This window comes from Channa argus, chromosome 7, assembly GCF_033026475.1.
Source record: "Channa argus isolate prfri chromosome 7, Channa argus male v1.0, whole genome shotgun sequence".
Taxonomy (NCBI): Eukaryota; Metazoa; Chordata; class Actinopteri; order Anabantiformes; family Channidae; genus Channa; species Channa argus.
The window spans coordinates 7,961,621-7,971,603 of NC_090203.1; the positions used below are offsets into that span (position 1 = coordinate 7,961,621).

Below are 9,983 nucleotides of genomic sequence, written 5' to 3' on the forward strand. Positions count from 1 at the left end.
TTTTCTGTTATTTATCTGACTCAGTGAAACTCCTGAGTTCAGTTGTCTGTAATTAAAATAAACATTATAAAATATCAAATGATAAATCCATATAAATATTTCAGCATTAGAATTGCAATATTGCTGGGTCATTACAAACATAAAACCACCAATTCAGCTCACTTTTCTTACACTTTTTCTCACTAAGCATTTTTTAAAAAGGCAAGTGACATTTAGTAAAGCCCACCTGTTCTCGATTTAGATACCCTGATTAGCTTTCAATTGCACCCACACTTACCAGTTTCAAACCAGTGGGCAGGTGTGATAGACACAGAGAGGGGAATCTAAATGGCAGAGGATTATTGAAGTTGCACTAGTCTTCCTGTCTTGACTCAGCAAAGCCTATGCCCCCAGCCACATAAAACACTTGCCAGCCTGTGGCTTTACACTCCTGCCCACAGCCTTTAAAGAGGAAACTGAATCATAACTCAAAATGTAGGTTTTATGAGAAAAATGTTCTAGAGGTTCTTGTGGCATGTTTTTTAACCTGTGCTTAATATTACATTGGTCCAGTCTATTAAGTTCTAGCCTTCATGGCACTTTTTACACTTTGAAAGAACATTTATTCTTTAAACTAAATGACTTTTGCATTTTTTCTTGGAAAAAATGTTTTTGCTGTTTGGATTATAGCACTAAAATAAGTAACAAAAACAATCCATAGTCAATTAACAAATCTTTATGGTAAAAGATTACAAAAAGCAAGACAGGATGAGTGGCGTGAGCTCTGGTTTCTGTTTGTTCTACAGGTAGGCCTCAGGGCATGTAGTGTTTTTGTCTTTCCAATGCCAAGATTATTGGGAAGATCTCACCAGAATCCTCCTCCCTCAGATCAATTCAGAGAAATGTCTCAGCATGTTTTGCCTGTATGGTATGCACCATGTTCGTGTGTGTCTTGAGTGTGGTTAACTGGGGGTGTGCAGACTATCACAATCTCATTTTGACTTGTCTGCAGGCAGAACGCACACAAACATCGTGGGTACAGGTAGCTGTTGCTATAGCAATTCTCATTCTAGATCTGTGCATGAGCAGAGATTAAATGTGGATGATATTAAGGCATTTTATTTATAATGGTCTGGTTTGCTAGTTAAATGTATACGTACTGCATAAATTACTACAATCAGTGACACGTTTATTTACATTTCAGTAAAGTTAATTAGAATACACAAATCATGAAATAAATAGATAAACAAAGATACATTGGCTTCAGAAGTACACCCATCACCTTTTGGTACACTTTTAACATAGAATACCTGATTGCATCATAAAATGCAGCAATACCTGGTAGTTAGTGTGAACAGACAGGATACAAGGTTCTTCAGCCCCCTCTACTGTTAGAGCTGCACATTACAACAAGTTGTTACAAGGTTCATGCCACTAAGGTCACTGGCGCATCAGTATCCAAGCCGATGACACAGTTCATATTATGTTTGCAAAAACATGTTTTTAAAATTCTCTTCTATTTATTAAAAACCCTACATTGCACATTTGATTTGACAATTGCAGCAATATGCACCTACATTTTACAAAGAAAAATAATATATTCAATTAAATAAAGTATGCAATAAACATATTTACAAAGTAGACAATTGCCTATATTGCATTATTCTGTGTTATAATAATATCACCGTCCATGAGCCCATTACCGGGCCACATTTCAACATTCAGAGACATCACAGAGTAGTGAAAAATGTTTTAGATGTCGGTCATCACAGGACTGTTATGTAAGATACATTTCTTACGAAAACAAAGGTTTGAGGGAACTCAAATAATAGAAAGAGCACTTGGGTTTCCTCTAATCCCCCACAGTATCATTTATTCACTTTTTTATTAAACAAAGTTAACCATCTCCCTCTTCATACCATGTAATAAACAAACACAGACTTATTGACTATAAGATCTAAAATCTGTGATGTATTATTGATATTCAAGATGAACTGCCTCTATGTGAAATGCCATCTGAGTCAGCTTTTTAAAAATGTGACATCCTGACATACAAATTGGTGTTTTGCCATTACAACAAGCACATTCAATAAACTGATAAAGGCCTACTATATATGTCAATGTATGAACTCTTCTTGGTTTATAGCAAACACACTATTGCAGTGCATTACAGCTTAAAGCTTGGCTCACCAAACATTCTTTGATGTCAACTATGTAAATTTGCAGTTAGTCATTTTACAACTGAAAAAAAACACCTGCTCACATTTGCATTGTGAAAGCACCCAAAGGAGAAGATTTTCTGGCTGCGTGTGAGGTTGCTGCAGTATATTTGCCGATACAAACAGCAGACTGGTCTACAGTAGAGCAAACTGTTGACAATGCATTGTGCACTATGTCCTGGGCTGTTCTGTCAGCATAACCATGTCACAGACCGTCCATCATGGCCAGAAGGTCGTCTCCTTTACTGCTGGTGCTAGGAGATTGATCTCCAGACTCTGCAAACTCTCCCATGATCTTGGCCAGCTCAGCATTTGCCTGTTGGTTGTAAAAGGCAAAGTTATCAACCAATCACATTGTTGGAGTGGTCATTGCACGGACTAATACCTCATTACAGTAAATCCTGTTAGTCTAGTAAAGCCTCACACTGATAATTGCTTGTACAACTTAAAGCCTATCGTTGAGGTAGTCTGCACTGGCCTAAGTGATCTGAGATAAAAAATGAAGTCAGTATTACACCTGCACCGGTACCAATCACATCCAGTGTAGACCATATAATGAACTATGATTTAATCTTAGTAAAAACAAGATACACTTGTTGTTGGGGTGCCTTGAAAATGAGCTTCAAATGGGAGGAACATAGTATTCAATCAGAGCACACAAGTGGACAGTTGCGAGGAAAAAACAACAATGATCACAAATAAGGCAGCTAGCTGTCTGTGGATTATATGGACACATGGGAATAGGGGGAGGGGGATGGAGGATCTTCACAAAGGTGTGGCTTTTACATAGTTGTATCACTAGCTACACAAGACAAGTCCTCATTTGATGATTTCTTTTTGTGCGTTTTGTTGACTGTCAATCATTCTTGTTGCGAACTTTGTAAACTAGAGTAATCATGTAATAAGTACAACTTGTCTGACATCAGTTTGTATTAGGAACAAAATTCTCTTATGGATTGAATGGCAGAGCAAGCACCTTGAGATTTTTAAAGTCTGCATTAAATGACAGATGTATGGTGGGATATTTGTCACTAAATGTGCTGTAAAAGTTCGATTTTCGAACACAAAGTCAAATCCTTTCGTACATTGTAAGGTCAGTTGACTAAGGTTTACCTTTGTGGCTTGGATGTTTAAGACCCCATACGAAAGTTCATCCGGCCTTGTTATTAATGCCTCCCTGTGATAACAGAATCGCAATGTTGGTTTTGAACAACAAAAACAAATAATGTAATAATTCTTTCATTATTTGATTGTTTGTAAAACCATAACCACACAAAGAAAGGACTTACTCTTCTTCCTCATCTGTGGCAAAAAGATTGACACGAAAGCCACTATCTGAATTTCCTGGTTTCTGAAATTCTAGCCCTCCCATTAACTTGGCCAAAAGATTCAGCTCCTCTTTGGCCAGAGGGTTGGGAGCAGAGTTGACCTGTTGACACAGTGGATCATTCACTTCTGTATATTTGTGCCATACTTGTTTAGATGATACTTCTCCTGATGATGATGACACACAAGTATGTAGATGGTTCTAGACCAGGACCAGCTAATCTAATTTCTTTGAACGTACCGAGATTCACATTTTTCAAAACATATCAAAACATTTTGTGTATCGACAATGCCAAACTATGCATGTTTACAATGCTCACAGTAAAACTAGTTTCACCTTAGTGTGCTGAGCAGAATTTTTAGATGTTCCTGACATGTGGGTTTCCACTGGGCGGCTTACACTGTACCTAAATGAAAAGCAGAGAAACAGAAATGATATACATGCATCAAAATATAAATGATGACCTGAAAAAGTGATATAAATGTTAAATGTATATGCTTGTATGTCTAGTATGATTAAATAGTATCTTTAAATAAATATTAAGTCAAGGACTAATGGGTTGGCTGGTTTAGTCTCATACACAGCTGCTATTCAGAGAGAATTCACAGAGAGGTATGGGGCCCAGATAAAAACCTCTATATGGTGTTACTGTATTGTTTTTATTTTAAATTTGTATATGTGACATCAAAACAAAACAAACAAATTAAATTTAAACGCTTAGAACTTCCTAGCACAAAAGAGAGAAAAAACTGGAGCGTGCAAAAAACCTTTATGGATGACATCCTCAAGATCACAGCGGCTAGTCGAGATGCCTTTGACTTAGCACCATTAATAAATATATCATTGCTGCGATGAAAAAAAAAAAACAGAAAAAGACAAAAAAAGAACAATCAAGTCTTACATGTTTGTGCCTAGTTTGGTGACCCTGTCTCCAAAAATCTCGAAAGATCCTTCCCGGAAAGCAGTGGTGTAGTTCCCTCCATTAATAAACTGCAATCTGGTCACCTCCTCGCCAGTGCAGCTAAACATCCTAAATTTACCCGATGCAAAAATATTATACATTATGGAGATACATGCCTACAACACCTCTGTTATCTGTAATGAAAGTAGATGTTATGCAAGTTAACTCTTATTTCCACAGTGTTTCAAGTGTTTCACAGTGCACATATACTGTACAATCACTAAGTAATTAAATTCATGCTAAACATACAACCCATCTAAAATTAGAATGCAAATACTTTAACAAAACCTCTGTAATGCAATTAGCTGCACAGAGGCCTACTTAACATCAGATTACAGTGTCTGGGTACAATCAGAAACCAGACTAAAGGCAAGAAAAAGACAAAAGGCAAATAAAATCGATAAATATTCATTTTACTATGCATGGCACTTGAATCTCTCTTTCTTTGCTGTCATTCCTCAAACTTAAGATAATTTCATCTGTAAGGCAGATGAGCTGTATGCTTCTATACCTTATCAATCCAGGAACCTGCGTTCCATGAGGCACAGGACCAGTGGTAGGAAGGACAAAGCGTCCATTGGAGTTCTGTACTTTGTCCTTCAGAAAAATAGACACCTGGCATAGAAGCAGCATACAGGAAAAGGTTTGAAGAAAATAAAACAAAAAGGACAAAAGGAATGTTCTGTATTTGCCCTGAGGCAAATGCTGGACTTACTCTTATGTGCATGTCCTGGAAGAAAATTAGAAGAGTTTGTCTAATCAACTGGAATTCACCATTTGACAATGGTGTATACATCTGAAAAGTAAAAATATCTAAATTGGTGAAATTGAGTTAGGCTGTTTGCTATCCATTCCTGTGGGATGACAGTAAAGTCACAGATTTTGTACCTCTAAGAGCTGCCGGTATGTCTCATCCACCTGGCTAAGAATGCTCGGAGTATCTTTCACAAACTCCTTGATTGCATCCATGTGGTTGAAAGACACTAGGAGGATGTCTTTAGGCCTGGGACAGAGAAGCACCTGGTATTTAAAAGCCATGGTCATCAAGTCATAGAGCTGCAAAGAGAAACATATTCAGTATATAAATAAAATCCAGGCTGCTGCTGTGTAATAAACACCAGATGGAGCCAAATAGGAACCTGTCTATGTTTAAGAATTTCTACTGTACTGTGATTCTAGAAAAAAATACATGATACTGGTTACATGTGATACGTAGCGTCACTTTGCTTAGATCAAAAGCATGTGTGTAACTGTGTGTGTGTTTAGTGAATTGAAAGTTAAGAACAAACATCCAAAAAGTACATTTTAAATCAGAAAAAAAAATCAGCTGTGAAATTACATCAGCATACGCGATCAATCTACCTTGTCCATGCTTGCTTGATTGAGTCTCATTATAGATGCATGGGCCAGCCTGTCGAACACCGTCCGCAGGGCTTTCTTGGAGTAAAGCTCCTGTGGCTTGAAAAGCTCTTCTAGGAACTTTTTGTTGAACATAGTGGTGATGATGTCATTCATAACTAGTGCAACAGAAAAGTCCACCAAGGGTCAAGTGAGATTAGACAAATGTACATTCATGGAGTATTTAATGTAGGCCCAGAAGCCGGCAGATGAACATACTGTGCTAGATCAACTAAAGGTATTTCAGGCTTAAACCCAATGGCCCTTACAAAAGCAGCAGCCAAGAAAGCCATCAGCATTTATCCTGCTTGGTAGCCTGCAGCCAGGTAGGAGAATTTTCGCTTCTGTATATCTGTCAATTACTATTGCAACTGACAGAGATAAGCCTGGTCATTGTGGTAAGTCTAAAAGTGAAACTCACCCTTAAGAAAATAAAACTTCAAATAAGCAAAAAGGGTGCGAAAATAAAGCACTGCTATAAAAAAGAGAAACTGGTGACCCCAGATGTACTTTCATATGTATGAAAAACTAAAATTTAAGCAATAGTTTTCAACCCAATTCTTCCATGATCCTTTGATCGTGATTAGGGATCAAACAATTCCTTTTATGTGGCTATACAGTCAAGACCCCCCCCCCCCCCCCCCCCCCAAAAAAAATATAATAGTTACATTTGTGGCCAGGACCTGAGCATTTGATTGTCTGAACCACAAGTAGAAAAGTAGGGTGTACCTAGGTACACAGACAACCACAGTACATTATTTGTAAGCTTATCTGTGCATATGAGGTCTCATTTGTTTATCTATCATGATCTAGTGCTTGGGTTCAGCCTAGGCTGAAGCAGAGCAAAGAGCTACTAATGCATAAGAGCATGGTTATACTGAAGCTCTGTAATAATACCTCTCTTTCTGTCCTCCTCTATCCATCCAGCTACTGTGAAAACTTTATAAATTAAAGAGGAGATATGTAAATGGAATTATGTTCTACAAATTCACATGTTAAGACCCATGTCGGTGTATGCAAAAATTCTATATATGTCACGTACAATCTACTGAATAAAAACAATACCGCGCATAAGGTTTCGCACTTTAGATACTTATATTCTTAAACACAATGAAATATCATAAATCCAAAGTCTATCCGGCTCCAGATTCATTCCGCAGCATTTCACCATTCTGCCAAAGCCATTAAAAAAAAAAAAAAAAAAAAAAAGAGTACTGCTCTAAACATGATCAAGTTGGTGTGGGATCACATCAAGAGACAGAAGCATGGCATTTTTTCCCCTGATGGTTTAAATAACCTATAAAAGAAAGTAAATTTAAAAAAAGACATACATACACAGATAGCTGTGGCTGCATGCAAAACTTCCATAATTAGTCTGGTCACTTTGGGGAATAAATTAATAATAATAATATTAAGTTATATTAATATATTATGGAAGATTCGTGTGCAGTCATGTGTCCATTTGTTGGTGCACATGAATCTACCTAGATTTTTGCGTGGAAAGGCATAGGGTGGCTAAACCAAGTATTCATTTCATTTAGGTATTTCAGTTTACTGAAAGATTCTCTGGGCTCCGAATTACACTATGACGTTACTACACAAACAACGGACATTGGTTTTTATCCGGTTATGTGAGCTTACAAAAGACAAACCGACCGAACCTACAGTGCGGGTCTCACACAGTATCGTAACGTTAACGTCTCACTGCAGGTTGATGTTTGTGTTGTTGTTGTTAGCTGATAGCAGCTGATAGCTGCTAACGTCAGGCTAACTACCTTTCTTAGCTTTGTCTGCAGGGATGTTCTGAGCTCGAAGCCGCTGGTCCAGGATGTACAGCATTTCTCCGCCAAGATTAATGAATAGCAGCGGCAGAGTCCTCGAAGACATGTTGGTATTTTTGAACGGCTAAATAGCACAAGGCAATGTAAGTACCTAGCGACTTAGCTAGTTCGATTGCTTGCTGACTGGGGGGGGGTCTGTTTGTTTAAAGCCTCTTCTGGTTGCCAGGCCACGAAGGAAACAGCCAATAGGAGCTCTGTGCGTTGTGACGTATAGGAAAAGGAAGGAAGCAGACGGGTGTAAAACTTTCGATTTAACCACAGTGTGAACAATATTGTGCATCTACTGCACATGCAAAGAAATCCAACCTTTCAAATTAAACAGCACAGATAAAACAAAAAGTTTATTCTGTTCATGCCTCATGTAAGAATATAGAAATCTGTTTTCATTTTACTTGTGCTGCTTTAAGCCTCTAGAAGTCCTTTATTAAGTCTCAAGCCAAAAAGATTGGAAAAACGGTTTAGGGTTTAGATAGATTTATATTGAGCAAAAGTATTTAATTTAGTACATGTTTTTGTCAGAACATTGTGTGGATTATGTCGTTTATGATATATATGCTAAAAAAGCATAAAACAACAATCACATTTTAACTGGCGCTGCTTTGTTGTGTACATAATGTTAAAACCAATAAAATATGTAGCAGGTTATTCAATGCAGTTTATTTACACAAACACAGATAAGTATTAAGGCTCACATTGTTACACAGACATGTACGGTACGACGTAGGATTACCTTTATTACACTGAACAATTTTATTAGCTGCTTTATTTTTGATCTGTCAATGAATGTTAAAGGAATAAAGAAATTACTTTCACAACAGCTGGAAATCATCAACAAAAACAAAATACTGTAAATAGTGGCCCAAAGCCTTGTCTTTATGTCTTGTTACAGTGATATTTCTCCGTTTCTGATGCGGATTTCTCGTGCCATCCTGCACACCTCGCAAAGTCCACAGAAAAAGGTCATCAAGGCGTCGTTGCATATTGTTCCCTGTGGTTAAAAGATTACAAAAAATCCCAGCACTGAACATCAACCTTCTCTGAGTAAATATGAAAGATCCTTTCCCAATAGCCACGAACAACCACTATTTCCTAAGTTCATGAAATTTCTGTCTTTCACAACAACATAGGTACTGAAAACAGTTGGTTAGCCTTACTTTAAAAATAATACAGAACCACCCAAAACATAAGAAATAATCTGCAGGAAATTTTGGAATATAACTACATTGTTTTTATATGAGTGACATACCTGAATACCATAAGTCAGTCTCATATGAGTCCTCATGGCTGTTAAGCCTCCTGGCACACAACCCAAGCAGCAGTTTTCTCCATACTTGTTTGCTGTGTAGCAGCTCAGTGCCATTGGACAGATACAACCAAGAGCACCTGCACAACAAGTGTTTTCCTTCGTTACATTTTGAAAGTGAAAACAAAATCTCTCTCTGAAAAAACAAGTATTGTGTATTTTACTCACAGACTAACAAGTCACTGCAGCAAGAGCACAAGCCTGTGCTCCACTCTCCTGTTTGGACATTTGTGCCATAGCTGCCTGCGCCTGGTTGATGAGTGACCGCTGGGTTTGACATTATGATTCACCGGGTGTGCTGGTTATATGTAGCTGCATAGAACATATTGAGTTATTAGCACTAAAAGAGAGCAGGAGTAGAAAAGGTGTAGGTGAAATGACCTAAATCAATCTTTTCATGTGACTAGATTAGTTTCTAGTGCAGCAAATGTTAACGTTTCATAGAATAATTCAGGCCTATTTGTGAAAATATTCTACTGTTTTCTCATAGGAGAATTATGCTGAAATATAACTTGTATGTTATTCACAGTCTACAGCTCAGTTGTTTTTATGAAGCTCACCTGCATAGCATGTAATGTATGAACCTTTCACTTCCTTATAACAGACTGAAACTCTGGTTTGTGGTGTTTCAAAGCCTTAGATTTACATACTAGTTAATTAGTTGATGATTTGCATCACAAATACAGTATGTTTTCAAAAATGTCTTATCACATCAGTGTGCAAGAAATAAAAGTTCCAAAAAGAAACAGACACAACCAAACCGAGAAAATATTAATATTATTATTATATTATTAATATTATTATTTTGGGACACAGATGTAAAATATGGTAGAGTTGAAATATTTTATATGTTTACAGAACTGCATAGACTAGCTCACTTTAGAATTTTACCCTTGATGATTGTTTCCAGTGTACAGTCTATTAACTAGTTATTTATGTTAACTAAGACGGTTCT

General features: G+C 37.2%; 1 protein-coding gene across 2 annotated transcripts; it reads right to left on the reverse strand.

The window, feature by feature from the left end:
* Positions 1 to 1,151: 1,151 nt before the first annotated feature.
* On the reverse strand, positions 1,152 to 7,878 carry oscp1b (organic solute carrier partner 1b). 2 transcript variants are annotated; one of them, XM_067511514.1, is made up of 10 exons: positions 7,660 to 7,877; positions 5,849 to 6,003; positions 5,375 to 5,542; positions 5,202 to 5,282; positions 4,998 to 5,101; positions 4,427 to 4,555; positions 3,862 to 3,931; positions 3,488 to 3,627; positions 3,312 to 3,375; positions 1,152 to 2,514 (listed from the first exon to the last, which is right to left on the reverse strand). In XM_067511514.1, exons 1-10 carry the CDS (start codon positions 7,769 to 7,771, stop codon positions 2,404 to 2,406), a joined length of 1,134 nt encoding a protein of 377 aa, XP_067367615.1. In that variant the 5' UTR covers positions 7,772 to 7,877; the 3' UTR covers positions 1,152 to 2,403. The 2 variants fall into 2 exon arrangements, with proteins under 2 accessions (XP_067367615.1, XP_067367617.1); XM_067511516.1 differs by lacking the exons at positions 3,312 to 3,375; positions 3,488 to 3,627 and having other exon boundaries at positions 7,660 to 7,878.
* Between the last annotated feature and the right edge of the window lie 2,105 nt (positions 7,879 to 9,983).

Coding starts and splice junctions, on each gene's coding strand:
- oscp1b (XM_067511514.1), bottom strand. CDS start 7,771: ATGTCTTCGAGGACTCTGCCGCTGCTATTCATTAATCTTGGCGGAGAA. Junction 5,543..5,848: donor ATCAAGCAAGCATGGACAAG/GTAGATTGATCG, acceptor TTCTCTTTGCAG/CTCTATGACTTGATGACCAT. Junction 2,515..3,311: donor TAAACATCCAAGCCACAAAG/GTAAACCTTAGT, acceptor TACAACCAACAG/GCAAATGCTGAGCTGGCCAA.